This window comes from Chiloscyllium plagiosum, unplaced genomic scaffold (assembly GCF_037043375.1).
Source record: "Chiloscyllium plagiosum isolate Xiang-an unplaced genomic scaffold, Cpla_swu_hap1 HiC_scaffold_23, whole genome shotgun sequence".
NCBI lineage: Eukaryota > Metazoa > Chordata > Chondrichthyes > Orectolobiformes > Hemiscylliidae > Chiloscyllium > Chiloscyllium plagiosum.
In genome coordinates this window covers 52,569,455-52,587,091 of record NW_028270161.1, presented here as the reverse complement: position 1 = coordinate 52,587,091, position 17,637 = coordinate 52,569,455, and the positions used below count along the sequence as shown (strand labels likewise).

The following is a 17,637-nucleotide window of genomic DNA, read 5'->3' as shown; positions in this document are numbered from 1 at the left end:
TTAATCCTGATTTCTCTCCGCACAGATGCTGCCAGACCTGCTGAGCTTTTCCAGCAGTTTCTATTTTTGTTAGCATTTAATTTGGAATGGGAAATGGCTATATGAAGTAACAAAGGAGCAACTTACATATATAAGAGAAAGTCCCTTATGGGCTACTGGGAACAATTTCAAAGTTGAATGTCTTTGAAAGGAGCATGGCTGAAGCTTTTTCATTTTGGACTCATCATGACAACCACAAGTATACCAAATTTTGAACAATCGCAACTATTTATAGAGTGGTATTAGGGAGGCTTGGGGGAGCTTTCAGTTCCAGGGTGCTTTCACCACAGCAGTGCCTTGGCCAAAGTTATCTTGCAAGCCATTTGGAAAAATTTTCAGCTGTAGTATAAATTATTGTGGTTATTTGAAATTTGGCATTCTTGTGTTTGTCGTGATGAACACAAGATGGAAAAGGTTCACTAACCTCTCCCACTTCTTAACCAATATCTATTGGATATAATTGCACAGAAGTCAACACAGCGTGGCAAAGTACATTGCTCAGCTACCTCTGGCAACAGTTTCACTCTGTCTCTCAAATGGAACCAGGCTGCAATTCTTTCAAGTTGACCCAGTGATTCCTCACGTTGAACCATTGCAAACTTTCTACTGTTATGAATTTATAAACCCCACGCCAATTCATCTAACACTGCCAGGTGCAACTACCAAGTAGAACACACATTCCAATCTCACTGAACCACAGCTTAACCCAGGATGTTAAAGTAGGTATAGGCATTTGCATTAGGCCTCCCCTTATATTCACTCACTGCCTATTAGCAGATGCACAGACATTATATGTGCTGTGGCTGGTATTGACAGTGAAGTGAGGTAGGCGTGTAAACCAGTCTTTGTCCCCTGCACGATGTTAAACTTCTGTTAGCCTGTTGCTGAAGGAAGAGACAGAAGTCGATCTTTCCTCAGATTTTGGATTTATTCACACACTGAAACATTACTTATCTATAGCTCCTAACTCTACACATCAGTGAGTTGCAGAGAGTTTTTGACAATCTAATATTCATCATTATTATATATGCAATATTATACAACGATACATGGTCAACAGTGTAACATCTACAATTGCAAATACTCCACCATTTGTGACTGTGTATTCAGCTGCCTAGGCCCCAATTCCCTCCCTAAATATCTTTACCTCCTTAAATGCTGTAATCTTTGATCAGGGACACTGATTGTAATATCTCCTTATTTGTTTCACTGTCAAATATTGTCTGGTAACACTCCTGAGAAGCAGTTTGGGATGTTTCAATATTACGTGTTCTATATAAGGGCACATTGATGCTGACCTGTACAAAGTTACTATGAGGGAGTGGACTAGTTCACTTTGTGATGAAGAAATTCCTTCCGTTGTTTTGTATTATTGGAGACAACAACAATGATAAAGGTAATGGCATTAACGCATTGAAACTAAAGTTGCTAAAAAGAATTGTGGGATGTTTCAGCTCAGGAGATGCTGAGCTGCTGTCTTGAGTCACTGCAATTCATGTACTGTAGGTGTACCCACAGTGCTGTTAGGGAGGGAGTTCGAGGATTTTGACCCCAAGACTTTGAAGGAGAGAATATTTGGTTCTGTGTGCCAGGATGGGGTGTGGCTTGAATTAGAAATTGCTGTGATCCCAGGTGTTTACTGCTTTTTTTAAATTTACGTGGTAGAGGCCAAGGGTTTGGAATGTGCTGTTTGAGATTTGGCGAGTGTTGCAATTCATCATGTCAATGGTACACACCAGGTTTATCCTGGATGGTGTCGAACCCTCAAGTGTTGTTAAATCTGTATTCACCCAGGCAAGTGCTGAATATTCCATCACACTCCCAATTTCAGCCCCAAGAATTATTGAGGGGCTTTGAGGAGTCAGGAAGTGAGTTACTCACAGCAGAATTCCTAGCCTCTGATCTGAACTTGTAGCTGCAGTTGGGTTTTGGTCAATGGTAACCTCTGGGATATTGATAGTAGGGATTAGACCAGCGGTAATGCCATTGTAATGGGGTGATGGCTGGATTGTCATTTGTTGGAGATAATCATTGTCCAACATTTGTGCAATGCCAATTATCAATCCAAGCCTGAATATTGTTTAGGTCTTGCGACAGGTGGACATACAGACTGCTTCAGTGTCTGAAGAGTCACATGTGGTGTTGAACATTGCGCAATCATCAGAGGACATCCCCAATTCTGACCTTAGGATGGAGGGAAGATCATTAATGAACATGATTGGATCTAGGACACTACCCTAAGGAACTCCTGCAGCTTAGCTGATTCATCTCCAACAAACACAACTGTCTTCCTTTGTCCTCAGTATGACTCCAACCAATGGAGAGTTTACCCTCTGATTCATATTGATTCTGGTTTTGCTAGAGCTCCTTGATAAAGTTGTTACACCTTCTGGATCATAGGGCTACTCGTTAGAAAGAGACAACTGGTGGTGGTTTAACCTAAAGGTCACCACACCTCAGGGAGGGGCAAGTTGAGAAAGAGTCCTTCATGATAGCCTCAGTTGGTGCAGGAACTGAACCTACACTGTTGGCGTTACCCTGTGCAGTAAACCAGCTGTCCAGTCAACTGAGCTAACCTATCCCTATCTCTTTGATAACAGTCAAATGCTACCGGTGATATATTCACCCTTATTTTCCACCTTGAATTCAGCTTTTTCTGCTCAATTATGGTCCACTGTTGTAAAAAGGTCAGGAACACAGTGGACCTAGCAGACACCAAACTGAGCATCAGTTAGCAGTTTATTGTTGAGTAAATGCTGTATCAGAGCACTGTGAACATCCATTCCATCAAATGGCTTGTTGGATTTGTCCTGCTTTTTGTGGATGTTCTCTTTCTTTGGATACATGGGCCATTTTCCACATTGCCAGGTAGACGCGATTACTGTATTGGGGCGACACTAGCTTGGTTGGGGGCGCAGCTATTCCTGGAGTCCAAGACATTGTCAGAGCCCTTGGCCTGACAACAAACATCTTCAGCCATTTCATGATCTCATGTTGAGTGAAATAAATTGGCTCAAAACTGGCATCTATAATGCTGGGGAACCTCAGGAAGATGGATTATCCACTTGATTCTTGTGAATGAAGAGATCTCTTCAGCCTTACCATTTGCACGGACATGCTAGGCTTTTACATTTTCGTGGAACTTTCTTCTCCAGTGAATTGTCTAATTGCTCACCTCCATTTAAAACTGGACTTGGCAGGCCTGCACATGATAGATCTAATGCAATTGTCCCATTATTACATGCTGCTTCTAGTGTTTGGCATGCAGGTAGTCCTTTGTTGTAACTTCATTAGGTTGCCATCTCATTTTTAGGTCATGCGTGGTGTGCTCTTAGCATGCCTTCCTGCATTCTTTATTGAACTAGGGTTGATTTATTGGCTTGATGGTATCAGTAGTGTTATGATGGGCCATGGGTTAGTAATCTGAGGTTACAGATTGTGTTTGAGTACAATTCTGCTGTCAACAACCCACAGAATGGATTGCGAGTATAGTCCTCATCTCCAGTTGTAAAATCCTTTTGAAATCTCACTCATTTAGCACTGGTACTGCCATACAGGATGTTGGAGAGTATCCTCAATGTGAAGACTTTGTCTCCACAAGGACTGCATAGTCCATTAAGAATTGGTCAGTCCAGTTTAACTGATGCTGCTAAGCCACCCTTGGTGATTGAAATTCCCCACCCAGAGTACATTCTGTGCCCTTGTCACCCTCAGTGCATCCTCCAAGTGGTATTTAACATGGAGGTCTTCATATTCAGGAGGGAGAGGGCACAGTTTAGGGGGTAATTGGTAATCAGCAGGAGATTTCCTTTCTCATTTTTGACTTGATGCCGTAAGACTTTGTGGGGTCTGGAGTTGAGGTGAATGACTCCCAGAGCAATTTCTCCCAACTGTGTACCACCATTCCACCACTGCTGCTCTTTATGTCCTGTCAGTGGAACAGGACAGATCCAAATGTTCATGGTAATGGTGTCTGGGACCATGTGCAAATTAGGATTCAACATCCTGGAGTTACTATTAACCAGAAATTGAACTGGAATAGCCATGATTCGGAGATGCCGGTGTTGGACTGGGGTGTACAAAATTAAAAATCACACAATACCAGGTTATAGTCCAACACGTTTATTTGGAAGTACTAGCTTTCGGAGTGCTGCTCCTTTGTCCAGTGGTTGTTGAAGGAGCAGCGCTCCGAAAGCTAGTGCTTCCAAATAAACCTGTTGGACTATAACCTGGCGTTGTGTGATTTTTAACTTTGGACTAGCCATTTACATATTGTAGTTAGAAGAGCAGTTCAAAGGCTAGTTATCAAGTAACTGACCTCCTGACTCATCAAAGCCCTGTCCATTATCTACAAGGCACAAGTCAGTAGTGTGATGGAATACTCCCCAGTTGCCTGGTTAAGTGCAGCTCCACCAACACTCAAGAAATTTCACACCATCCAGGACAAAGCAGCCCGTTTGACTGGCATTGTACCCACAAAAATACTGCTTCTCCACCAGCAATGTGTACCATCTACAAGATGCACTGCAGAAATTCACCAAGACCCCTCAGATAGCACTTTTCAAATACATGACCACTTGCACGTAAAATGATAAGGGGAACAAATACATGGTAACACCACATCGGTATACTGGCCTCCGAGCCACCCATCATTCTGACGTGAAAACATATCGCTGTTCCTTCGCTGTTGCCGGGTTGAAATCCTGGAACTCTCTCCTCAACAGCACTGTGGGTCTACCCACACATTAAGGACTACAACGGTTCAACAGGCAGCCCACCACCATCTTCTCAACAGCAACAAGGGATGGACATTAATTGCTGGCTCTACCAATCCTATCCACATCCCATGAAGGAACGTTTAAAACATTCTGCAAGTAGGATGTTGCTTGACCAGGCTGTGGGACAACTCTCCGGTATTGGCACAAGCCCCCAGATTTTAGGAAGGAGGACTCTATGGGATCTGAAATGCTGTTATCATTTTGAATACCTTGGTTAATGCTGGGTGATCTATAACATTTCATTCCCTGCTTGAGACCTTGTGACTGTATAATACATTTGAGTGCGTTCCTGGGCCATTTCAAAGGGCATTGAAGAGTCAACCACATCTGCATTACTTCCTAACAGGACAGTGAGTTTTTGGGACAATCGGCAGTGATGTTATGGTGGCCATTAGGCTAACTTCATTTATTAGTTGAAATTAAGTTTTATCATCTGCCAAAGTGGGATTCAAACCCATGTCATCCCAATATTCACTTTTGCCTTTAGATTTCTAGTCAAGTAACAAAATCACTATTTCACACCTCTTATTCCAAGTTGCTATCTCCATGCAAATTGTTAACGGTTTTAAAGATCGGTTGGGCCACTGTTGGAATATTGTGTGCAATTCTGGTCTGCTTCCTATTGGAAAGATGTTGTGAAACTTGAAAGGGTTCAGAAAAGATTTACAAGGATGTTTCCAGGGTTGGAGGATTTCAGCTATAGGGAGAGGCTTAACAGACAAGGGCTGTTTTCCCTGGAGCGTCGGAGACTGAGGGGTGACCTTATAGAGGTTTACAAAATTATGAGGGGCATGGATAGGATAAATAGGCAAAGTCTTTTCCCTGGGGTCGGGGAGTCCAGAACTAGAGGGCATAGGTTTAGAGTGAGAGGGGAAAGATTTAAAAGAGACCTAAGGGGCAACTTTTTCACGCAGAGATGGTACAGATATGGAAGTAGGGGAGGCTGGTACAATTGCAACATTTAAGGAGCATTTGTATGGGTATATGAATAGGAAGGGTTTGGAGGGATATGGGCCAGGTGCTGGCAGATGGGACTAGATTGGGTTGTGATATCTGGTCGGCATGGATGGGTTGGACCGAAGGGTCTGTTTCCATGCTGTACACCTCTATGACTCTATGACTCTATTTAATGAAACTAAGTCAAAGACGGTGAATTGGTTCACTATGTTTATGATTCCACTGACACAACAATGCCTCCCTACTCTCCAAGGTGTTCAGTCAGACTTACGGAAAAGTGATGGAAATGACAAAGTGACTCACCAAGTGTTCTTCCTAACAGGGTGTGTATACCTATTGCCAACGATTTCAGCTCCGGCTCATTGCACCTAATGATAAAGTAGGAAAACATTGCTTTCAATGTTGAGGTAAATGCTCACAAGAAATATGCTTACTGACAAGCGCTGGGTTAAAAAAGTGCATAACATTCAGACGGCTGGGGTGAGGTGAATGCAGGAACATTATTTGTACCACACTTTAAAAAGAGATTCTATACTGCTCACTTGAAGAAAACAAATACAGTAATAATTAGCGAATCACCGTAATAAATTACAGAGGGCTTGCAAAAAGGAAAATTCCACTAAAACTAACAGGCTAGAAATGCTGAAGATCACACACGTTCTGAATCTCTAGTTATTAAAAAGAAGATTGTACAATAAATAAGTTCAACAGAACATCCACAGGAGGCTTTCCTCCATATATCCCACAGGCAAAGGGTTCGTAGATACACTCGCTGTAATTTTGTCAAAGTTTGACTGTAATGCAAGCTTGTTAGATGGCAGCATGTATCAAACAACTGACTGCACAATATTAAAGCACTGTATCTAATGACCTCCATCTGATCGAGAAGCAAAATCTCTCAAAATTCCCTTTAGAGTGTAAATCGTGACTATCAGAAGCTGCTGCAAGATGAATTTAAACAGTGTAAGGATCAAGGTTCACAATGGACAGCCTTAATAATAGAACACTTGTCAAATTGAAATTCATGGGCTCTTTTCAAGTTCCTTGTTTTTTTACTCTCTCAAACTAGTGAGTCAGGGAGCTGTGGTGAACATTTAACACTGTGAGTCAATATAAACAGAAAGTTAAGCTAACTTTTTCTCAATTTCTCATCAGGAGCTGCATAAATTCCACTGAGGCTAAGGACAAGTACCACTTGTAAGCTGTCCGAGTGGATTAGTTTTACAGTCATACTTAGAATGATGGATCACTCCAAGTACCCTCTACAAATGATGTAATTGTTCTCAACAATGATGAAATATACTGGGTGCCAAATTAACAATTTAATTGGATTTATTGATTTCACCTGTAGTCTGTCCACCGTGCACAAGGCACAAGTCAGAAGTGTGCTGGAATACACCTCACTTGCCTGGATGAGTGTAGCCCATCCTTGATGAAGGGCTTATGCCCAAAATGTCAACTCTCCTGTTCCTCGGATGCTGCCTGACCTGCTGTGTTCTTCCAGCACCACTCTCTCGACTCTGATCTCCAGCATCTGCACTCCTCACCTTCTCCTGGATGGGTGTTGCTCCAACAACACTAAGAAACTTGACATCATCCAGATTAAAACTGCTTACTTGAATGGCACCACATCTAATCCCTCTGCCACTGATGTTCAGTAGCAGCAATGTGTACTATCGACAAGATGCACTGCAGAAATTCAACGATCCTGAGACAGCACCTTCCAAAATCATGACCACCACCATCTAGAAGGGCAGCAGACAGCTGGGAGCAGCACCACCTGAAGGTTCCCTTCCAAACCACTCACCCTCCTGACTTGGAAACACATCGCTGCTACTTCACTGTGGGTCGAAATCCTGGAATTCCCTCTTCAACAGCATTGTGGGTCTACCTACCTCATGTGGACTGAAGCGGTTCAAGAAGGCAGCTCCCCACCACCTTCTCGAGGGCAACTAGGGATGGGCAGTAAAATGTGCTGGCCAGCCAGCGATGCCCCACATCCCATGAGTGAATTGAAAAAACAAATCTAGCCTCTTGTGCATCCTAAGAACACGTTTTGCCAGGCGTTTTTGGTGGTCGTGCCAATAGCTATTGAGGCTTCCAGGCTCTGCAAGGGCAGCTCCAAACACCAGCTGAAGACTCTTCATGGAGCCCATCGCTTTGATCAAGTGTTTTTAATTGTCTGCTAGATCAGATGCGCCACACCCTGGAAACATATTTTTCAATTGGAGGGCATCGTTCAAATGTGAGCAACTGTGAGTATGGGGATAGTGGTTTTAGCAAGAGCTCCAAGAAACTAGGGTTATTGGAAAATGCACTTTTTTAAATAGATGGAAATAACATGATCCAGGCAGCACCATTTCTGCATGTAGAGAGCAAAGTGCAACATTCACACAAACAATTAAACAAGGCAAATGGCCTTTATCACAAATGGGTTAACGCAGAAGTAAAGACATCTTGCTTCAATTGCACAGAGTTTTGGTGAAACCACGCCTGGAGTTTTGATTGCAGTTTTAAGTCTCCTACCTAAGAGAGGAGATCATTACCATTCCAGGAATGTAGCTGAGATTCCCCAGACTAATTCCTGGGATAGGAAAATGATCCTGAGGAGAAGTTGAGGAGACTAGGCCTGTGCTCTCCAGTGATTGGAAGGAGAAAGAGAAATAATCATGGAGAAACCAACAAAACCTTTGAAGGGTGGATGCTGAAAGGAGTTCCCATGATTGAGGGAATCTAGAAGGGGAAAGTGGGAACTGCAGAGTCTGGAGATTAGAAACAATATTAGAGTGGTGCTGAAAAAGCACAGCAGGTCAGACAGCATCCGAGGAGCAGGAGAATCGACATTTCAGGCCAAAGCCCTTAATCAGGAATGAGGGAATCTTGAACCAGGAACAGGTTCTTGGAATAAGATGCAGACTTTTTAGGATGGAAATGAGGAGGAATTTCTACACTTACGTGTGCAGTGTATCTTTCAAATTCTCTTCCTCAGAGGGCAATGAATGCCCTCAGAGGGCAAGTCAGGAGTGGATAAATTTCTAGATACTAATGCCATGATGGGACATGAGGATAACACAGGGAAGAAGCACTGTGGTTAACCATCTGCCATGACCTCTACTCGTGGAACAAGCAAGGGATTGGCTCTGGTTCAATGAAGTGTTTAGGCATTAAAGATTCCTAAAGATGAAGAGTTCATCTGGTGAAGCTGAAAAACCATAAAATCATACACCATAAAACAGTGCCATAAACCGCAAGTGATAGACAGAGTAAGTTCACACTACTCTGTAAGACCACTCCCTCCGTGACTCCCTCATCAGATCCACACCCCACACCAACCCAACCTCCACTCCCGGCACCTTCCCCTGCAACCGCAGGAGGTGCAAGACTTGCGCCCACACCTCCCCCCTCACCTCCCTCCAAGGCCCCAAAGGAAACTTCCATATCCGCCACAGATTCACCTGCACCTCCACACACATCATCTATTGCATCCTCTGCACCCGATGTGGCCTCCTCTATATTGGGGAGACAGGCCGGCTACTTGCAGAGCGTTTCAGAGAACACCTCTGGGACACCCGGACCAACCAACCCAACCACCCTGTAGCTCAACATTTCAATTCCCCCTCCCACTCCACCAAGGATATGCAGGTCTTTGGACTCCTCCATCGTCAGACCACAACAAAACGACGGTTGGAGGAAGAACGCCTCATCTTCCGGCTAGGAACCCTCCAACCACAAGGGATGAACTCGGATTTCACCAGTTTCCTCATTTCCCCTCCCCGTCTCAGTCAAATCCATCAAATTCAGCACCGCCTTCCTAACCTGAGATCTTCTTCCCGACCTCTCCGCCCCCACCCCAGTCTGACCTATCACCCTCACCTTGACCTCTTTCCACCTATCACATTTCCGACGCCCCTCCCCCAAGTCCCTCCTCCCTACCTTTTATCTTAGCCTGCTGGACAAACTTTCCTCATTCCTGAAGAAGGGCTTATGCCCGAAACGACGATTCTCCTGTTCCCTGGATGCTGCCTGACCTGCTGCGCTTTTCCAGCAACACATTTCCAGCTCTGATCTCCAGCATCTGCAGACCTCACTTTCTCCTCTCCAGAGTAAGTTCACAACCAACAGATCAGATTTAAGATCCGCAGTCCTTCCACATGCAGCTGTGCATGGTGATGAGCACTTAAACAACTCACTGGAGGCGGCTCTCCAAATATCCTTAGCTTCAAAGATGGGGGTGGGGTGACTGAAAACTAGTGCAAAAGATAAGAATGTTGCTAAAACAGTCGCAATACCATTCAGACAGAAGTTTGTTGTAGGGTCTTGGCCAGACCCCCACCCTTAAAACATTTCAAGAAATTAGCCTGGACCCTAGCTTTGCTAGCTGTTTCAAGTAAATGTATAGTGAATATTTCAGGAGTGATGCAGCTGGCCCAACTGCTTAGTTTTAAACTCAAAAGAATTTATTTGCAAGATTACTGAATTAAACACAAACAAAAGAACAGAATATGGAATAAGGTAACCATCTGAAAACCCAGACTATCCCAACGTAATGATGCTGTTCCAAACACTACAACAATCCCCATAAACACTCCTTGGCAAAAAAAGGTGAAATCAAACCTAGGGTCTTACATGTGAGATATGTGAAAGAGAGGGAGGGTCAACATGGACCTGCTTCTTTGGGTCCAGCAGCTTTTACAACTGACTGCCTGCTAAAACCAAACCCAAACCAGAGAGAAGCTGAGCTGGGAGAACTGGCCAGCCCTCTTTCATTGTACAAGTAGTTTTTTTTTTATTTAAAAGCTTCTTCAAGTAGATCAGCCCCAGACATTTCAGAACCTGTGTCTTTACAACCTCCTGGGGTTTTAAAAAAAAAACCTTGTTAAAGGATCAGCATCATCAAAACGTGTCAAGTGGATGATCCATCTCGGCCTGTAATGGACACCTCCAGTGTCACAAAGGATGGTCATCACACAATTTGATTTACTCTGTATGACACCAAGCAGCAGCAGAAGGCACCGGATACACCAGTCTTCAGGGCCTGACAACATTCTGGCAACAGTATTGAAGACCCGTGCTCCGAGCTTGCCATGGTCCTAGCCAAGCTAGTCCAGCATTGTAGAAAACTGGCATCTAGCCAACAATGTGAAAAATTGCCAAGATATGTCCTGTCCAAAAAATTCAACCTGGTCAATTCCTCCGACCCACTCCACTCCTGGACATCAGTAATGGAAGGGGTGATTAACAGTGCTATCAAACAGCACTTACTAAGCAATAATCTGCATTGTAATGCTTAGCTTGGGTTCCACCAGGGCTCCTGCCTCACTACAGCCTGAGCTCATACACCTGGCTGAATTCCATAAGCGAATGGAGAGATACTGCCCTTGATATCAAGACGGTGTTTGATGGTATCTGGTATCCATTACCATCTCAAAGAGAATCTAACCACCAATGCTTCAAATCCTTGATCTCCAATGGCATTACCATCATGAGGTGACTCACTATCACCATCCTGGAGGATTACCACTGACCAGAAAACAAACTGGACTAGCCATGTAAATACAATGGCTACAAGAGTAGATCAGAGGCTAGGAAACTTGCAGCAAGTAACTCATATCCTGACTCCACAAAGCTTGCCCACGATCTCCAAGGCACAAATTAGGTCTATAACAGAATACTTCCCACTTCCCTGGACGGGTGCAGCTCCAACAACACTTGAGAAGCTTGACACCATCCCAGGACAAAGCAGCCCACTTGATTGGCACCACATCCACAAACATCCACTTCCTCCAGAGCTCAGTGGCAGTGTGCACTACTCACAACATTCACGACTGAAATTCACCAAGACACTGTAGATAACATCTTTCAAACTCATTCCCACTTCCATCTAGAAGGACACGGGCAGCAGATATATGGGAACACCACTTCTTGTAAAGTTACCCTTCAGGCCACTCACATCCTGACATGGTCGCTGGGTTAAAATCCCAGAATTCCCTTCAGTACAGTATTGGGGGTCTATCTACACCAAATAGACTGCAGCAGCTCAAGAAGGCAGCTCACCACCACCTTCTCAAGGGACAGACAATAAATGCCTCCCTGGCCAGCAACACCCACAAGCCAAAAGTGAAGAAAAATACATTGGAGGGCTGATTTGTTGCTTTGAAAATATGGATTAATTTTGACTGTCAAGAGACTGAGAGAGCCCAGAAATGGTGGCCACTTTAGGGAAATGCAGTTCTTTGTTTTTGGTTTGAGTATGTGGCATAATGCAAAGGCACCTGTTGAGCGATTATGGGATAGTTTCAGATTCCAACACCTAATAGCGAATTGTAAAAAAGAATATCACGAAAAATGAGATCAGTTTTCAAGGGAATCCTCCAACAAATGATGAACTCCGACAGAGTTAGTCCAAAAGCCAACTAGTCAGCTAAGGTCAGAGAAGCCCATCTGCCTCCTCTGTCCAGTCTGGCTCAGAGATGGACAATTACTGCCACCTCAGGCAGCGCTAAGTCATAACAGAAAAATAGCAAACTCAGATTTAGACAGCAAAGTCACAAGAAAAAAGGATTATAGTCAACCTTCTAGACTGGAAACCATTCACAGCGCCCACTAGTTAAAGGTGATTACTCAGTCAACAGTGAAAGTGCAATGTATTAATTAGGGCGACAGCAGCAAACAGGGCAATTTCTAGTTCCATCTGAATTGGAAGAGGGATTCAATACTTTGTTAAGCAGACAGAAACACAATGGTATCTTGTAAATTCAGCAATTTCTAGCTGTTAACAGTAATCTCATTATTAAACCATCACTTCACTACGCTGTCAACACAAAGCGTGCCAGCTACTGGGACTGATCTTCCCTCTGGTGGAGAGCTCACAGCACAAATCGAAGCACCATTAAATATTTCCATTTAATTGGCAAGTTTGAGCGAGATGAGATAAATAGAGAGAGATAGAGAGAGACAGAGACAGATAAATAGAGAGAGAGAGTTAGAGAGATATGGGTGGCATGGTGGCACAGTGGTTAGCACTGCTGCCTCACAGCGCCAGAGACACTGGTTCAATTCCTGCCTCAGGCAACTGTCTGTGTGGAGTTTGCACATTCTCCCCGTGTCTGCGTGGGTTTCCTCCGGATGCTCTGGTTTCCTCCCACAACACAAAAATATGCAGGTTAGGTGAATTGGCCATGCTAAATTGCCCGTAGTGTTAGGTAAGGGGTAAATGTAGGGGAATTGGTCTAGGTGGGTTGCTCTTCGGAGGGTCGGTGTGGATTTGTTGGGCCGAAGGGCCTGTTTCTACACTGTAAGTAATCTAGTAAGAGAGAGAAATAGAGAGCAAGAGATAATAAGATATAGAGACATAGAGGAGGACAGAAAGGGAGGGAGACAGAAAGATATAGAGAGATAGAAAGAGATTGAGAGCGAGAGATGGACAGAGAGAGACAGAGATAAATGGACAGAGAGAGACAGAGATAAAGAGACAGAGAGACACAGAGAGAGAGAGACACACACACAGAGAGAGAGAGAGAAAGAGAGAGACAGAGAGAGAGAGAAAGAGAGAGAGAGAGAGAGAAAGAGAGAGAGAGAAAGAGAGAGAGAGAGAAAGAAGAGAGAGAGAGAGAAAGAGAGAGAGAGAGAGAAAGAGAGAGAGAGAGAGAAAGAGAGAGAGAGAGAGAGAGAAAGAGAGAGAGAGAGAGAGAGAGAGAGAGAGAGAGAGAGAAAGAGAGAGAGAGAGAGAGAGAAAGTAAGTCATAGAGACATACAGCATGGAAGCAGACCCTTCGGTCCAACCCGTCCACGCGGACCAGATATCCCAACCCAATCTAGTCCCACCTGCCAGCACCCGGCCCATATCCCTCCAAACCCTTCCTATTCATATACCTATTCAAATGCCCCTTAAATGTTGCAATTGTACCAGCCACCACCACATCCTCTGACAGCTCATTCCACACACGTACCACCCTCTGCATGAAAAAGTTGCCCCTTAGGTCTCTTTTATATCTTTCGCCTCTCACCCTAAACCTATGCCCTCTAGTTCTGGACTCCCTGATCCCAGGGAAAAGACTTGTCTATTTATCCTATCCATGCCCCTCATAATTTTGTAAACCTCTATAAGGTCACCCCTCAGCCTCTGACGCTCCAGGGAAAACAGCCCCTGCCTGTTCAGCCTCTCCTTATAGCTCAAATCCTCCAACTCTGGCAACATCCTTGTAAATCTTTTCTGAACCCTTTCAAGTTTCACAACATCTTTCCGATAGGAAGGAGACCAGAATTGCACGCAGTATTCCAAAAGTGGCCTAACCAATGTCCTGTACAGCCTCAACATGACTTCCCAACTCCTGGACTCAATACTCTGACCAATAAAGGAAAGCATACCAAACGCCTTCCTCACTATCCTGTCTACCTGCGACTCCACTTTCAAGGAGCTATGAACCTGCACTCCAAGGTCTCTTTGTTCAGCAACACTCCCTAGGACATTACCATTAAGTGTATCAGTCCCGCTCTCAATCTCTTTCTATCTCTCTATATCTTTCGGTCTCCCTCCCTTTCCCAAAATGCAGCACCTCGCATTTATCTGAATTAAACTCCATCTGCCACTTCTCAGCCCATTGGCCCATCTGGTCCAGATCCTGTTGTAATCTGAGGTAACCCTCTTCGCTGTCCACTACGCCTCCAATTTTGGTGTCATCTGCAAACTTACTAACTATACCTCTTATGCTCGCATCCAAATCATTTATGTAAATGACAAAAAGTAGAGGGCCTAGTACTGATCCTTGTGGCACTCCACTGGTCACAGGCCTCCAGTCTGAAAAACAACCCTCCACCACCACCCTCTGTCTTCTACCTTTGAGCCAGTTCTGTATCCAAATGGCTAGTTCTCCCTGTATTCTATGAGATCTAACCTTGCTAATCAGTCTCCCATGGGGAACCTTGTCGCACGCCTTACTGAAGTCCATATAGATCACATCTACTGCTCTGCCCTCATCAATCCTCTTTGTTACTTCTTTAAAAAACTCAATCAAGTTTGTGAGACATGATTTCCCACACACAAAGCCATATTGACTGTCCCTAATCAGTCCTTGACTTTCCAAATACATGTACATCCTATCCCTCAGGATTCCCTCCAACAACTTGCCCACCTCAGAGGTCAGGCTCACCGGTCTATAGTTCCCTGGCTTGTCTTTACCGCCCTTCTTAAACAGTGGCACCACGTTTGCCAACCTCCAGTCTTCCAGCACCTCACCTGTGACTATCGATGATACAAATATCTCAGCAAGAGGCCCAGCAATTACTTCTCTAGCTTCTCACAGAGTTCTCGGGTACACCTGATCAGGTCCTGGGGATTTATCCACTTTTAACCGTTTCAAGACATCCAGCACTTCCTCCTCTGTTATCTGGACATTTTGCAAGATGTCACCATCTATTTCCCTACACTCTATATCTTCCATATCCTTTTCCCACAGTAAATACTGATGCAAAGTATTCATTTTGTATCGCCCCCATTTTCTGTGGCTCCACACAAAGGTGGCCTTGCTGATCTTTAAGGGCCCTATTCTCTCCCTAGTTACCCTTTTGTCCTTAATATATTTGTAAAAACTCTTTGAATTCTCCTTAATTCTATTTGCCAAACGCTATCTCATGTCCCCGTTTTGCCCTCCTGACTCCCTGTTAAGTATACTCTTACTGCCTTTTATACTCTCTAAGGATTCACTCAAATCTATCCTGTCTAAACATGACACATGCTTCCTTCTTTTTCTTAACCAAACCCTCAATTTCTTTAGTCATCCAGCATTCCCTATACCTACCAGCCTTCCTTTTCACCCTGATAGAATATACTTTCTCTGGATTCTTATCTCATTTCTGAAGCTTTCCCATTTTCCAGCCGTCCCTTTACCTGCGAACATCTGCCTCCAATTCAGCTTTCGAAAGTTCTTGCCTAATACCATCAAATTGGCCTTTCTCCAAATTAGAACTTCAACTTTTAGATGTTGGTCTATCCTTTTCCATCACTATTTTAAAACAAATAGAATTGTGGTTGCTGCCCCAAAGTGTTCCCCCACTGACACCTCAGTCACCTGCCCCTGCCTTATTTCCCAAGAGTAAGTCAAGTTTTGCACCTTCTCTAGTAGGTACATCCACATACTGAATCAGAAAATTGTCTTGTACACACTTAAGAAATCTAAACCTTTAATACTATGGCAATCGGATAGTAAGACAGAGAGAGAAAGATAGAGAGAGACAGAGAGAGAAAGAGCGAGAGCTAGAGACATAGACAGATAAGGAGGGAGAGAGAGAGAGAGAAGAGAGAGAGAGAGAGGAGAGAGAGAGAGAGAGAGACAGTGAGAGAGAGAGAGAGAGAGAGAGAGAGAGAGAGAGAGAGAGAGAGAGAGAGAGAGAGACAGTGAGAGAGAGAGACAGTGAGAGAGAGAGAGACAGTGAGAGAGAGAGGAGAGAGACAGTGAGAGAGGAGAGAGAGACAGTGAGAGAAGAGAGAGAGAGACAGTGAGAGAGAGAGAGAGATAGAGAAATAGATAGAGAGATAGAGAGCAAGGAGATAATAGGAGAGAGACATAGAGGGGGACAGAAAGAGATAGAGGAACAGACAGATAAGGAGAGAGACAGAGGGATGGAGAGACACAGAAAGAGAGAGAGAGGTAGAGAGAGACAGATAGAGGAACAGAGCGAGAGAGACCGAGTAAGAGAGATAGAGGGACATAGAGAGGTATAGAGACAGGGGAGATAGAAAGACAGCGAGATGGAGACAGAGGGGGGGGGGGAGAGAGAGAGAGAGAGAGAGAGAGAGGGGGAGAGAGAGAGAGAGAGGGGGAGAGAGCGAGAGAGAGAGAGCGAGAGAGAGCGAGAGCGAGAGCGAGAGCGAGAGCGAGAGGCGAGAGCGAGAGCGAGAGGCGAGAGCGAGAGCGAGAGCGAGAGCGAGAGCGAGAGCGAGAGCGAGAGCGAGAGCGAGAGAGAGAGAGACACAAAGGGAAAGAGAGATAATAGAGAGTGACAGAGAGCAATAGAGGGAAATAGAGGGAGAGGATAGACAGATAAGGAGATATAGAGGTAGAAAGAGACAGAGAGATAGAGAGAAAGAGAGATAAAGAGTGACAAAAGAGAGAGGTAGGGACAGAGAGATAGATAGATAGACAACAGACAGACAGGAGATAGACAGATAAAGAGACAGAGGGAGAGATAGATTGAGAGACAGAGAGCGAGCGAGCGAGAGAGATAGAGATAGATGGTGATAGAGAGAGATAGAGAGTAATAATAAGAGAGAGATACAGAGAGATAGACAGAGGGAGAGATAGAGAGAAAAAGAGAGAGACAGATAGAGAGACTGAGGGAGAGGTAGAGAGAGAGACAGAGACAGAGATAGGTAGAGAGTTAGAGAGATAGTAAGAGAGAGAGAGATAGAGATAGATAGTAAGAGAGAGAAAGAGAGAGATAGAGAGAGATAGAGAGAGATAGAGAGAGATAGAGAGCAAGAGATAATAAGAGAGAGGAGACATAGAGGGGGACAGAGAGAGAGATAGAGGAACAGACAGATAAGGAGAGATACAGAGGGACATAGAGAGATAGACAGATGAAGAGACAGCGGGAGAGAGAGAAAAAGAGATAGAGACAGATAGTAAGAGAGAGATAGAGAGAGACATAGAGAGGGACACAGAGAGAGGGACAGAGAGAGAGGACAGAGAGAGAGGAGAAAGACAGAGATAGAGAGGGACAGAGAGATAAAGAGACCAGTGGGAGAGATACAGAGATAGAGAGCGATAGAGAAGATAATAAGAGACAGAGAGAGGGACAGAGATAGAGACAGAGCCAGAGAGAGAGAGAGAGAGAGATAAAGACACAGGAGGAAAGAGAGATAAAG

General features: G+C 44.4%; 1 protein-coding gene across 3 annotated transcripts in view; it reads right to left on the bottom strand.

Moving 5' to 3' along the window:
• Positions 1–17,637, bottom strand: part of slco1c1 (solute carrier organic anion transporter family, member 1C1) — a 139,078-nt gene that overhangs the window by 11,166 nt on the left and 110,275 nt on the right. For all 3 annotated transcript variants that reach the window (XM_087999676.1, XM_043713452.2, XM_043713453.2), the window contains exon 13: positions 6,078–6,142. In XM_087999676.1, coding sequence (XP_087855802.1) covers positions 6,078–6,142 — 65 coding nt within the window. The remainder of the gene's footprint in view (positions 1–6,077; positions 6,143–17,637) is intronic.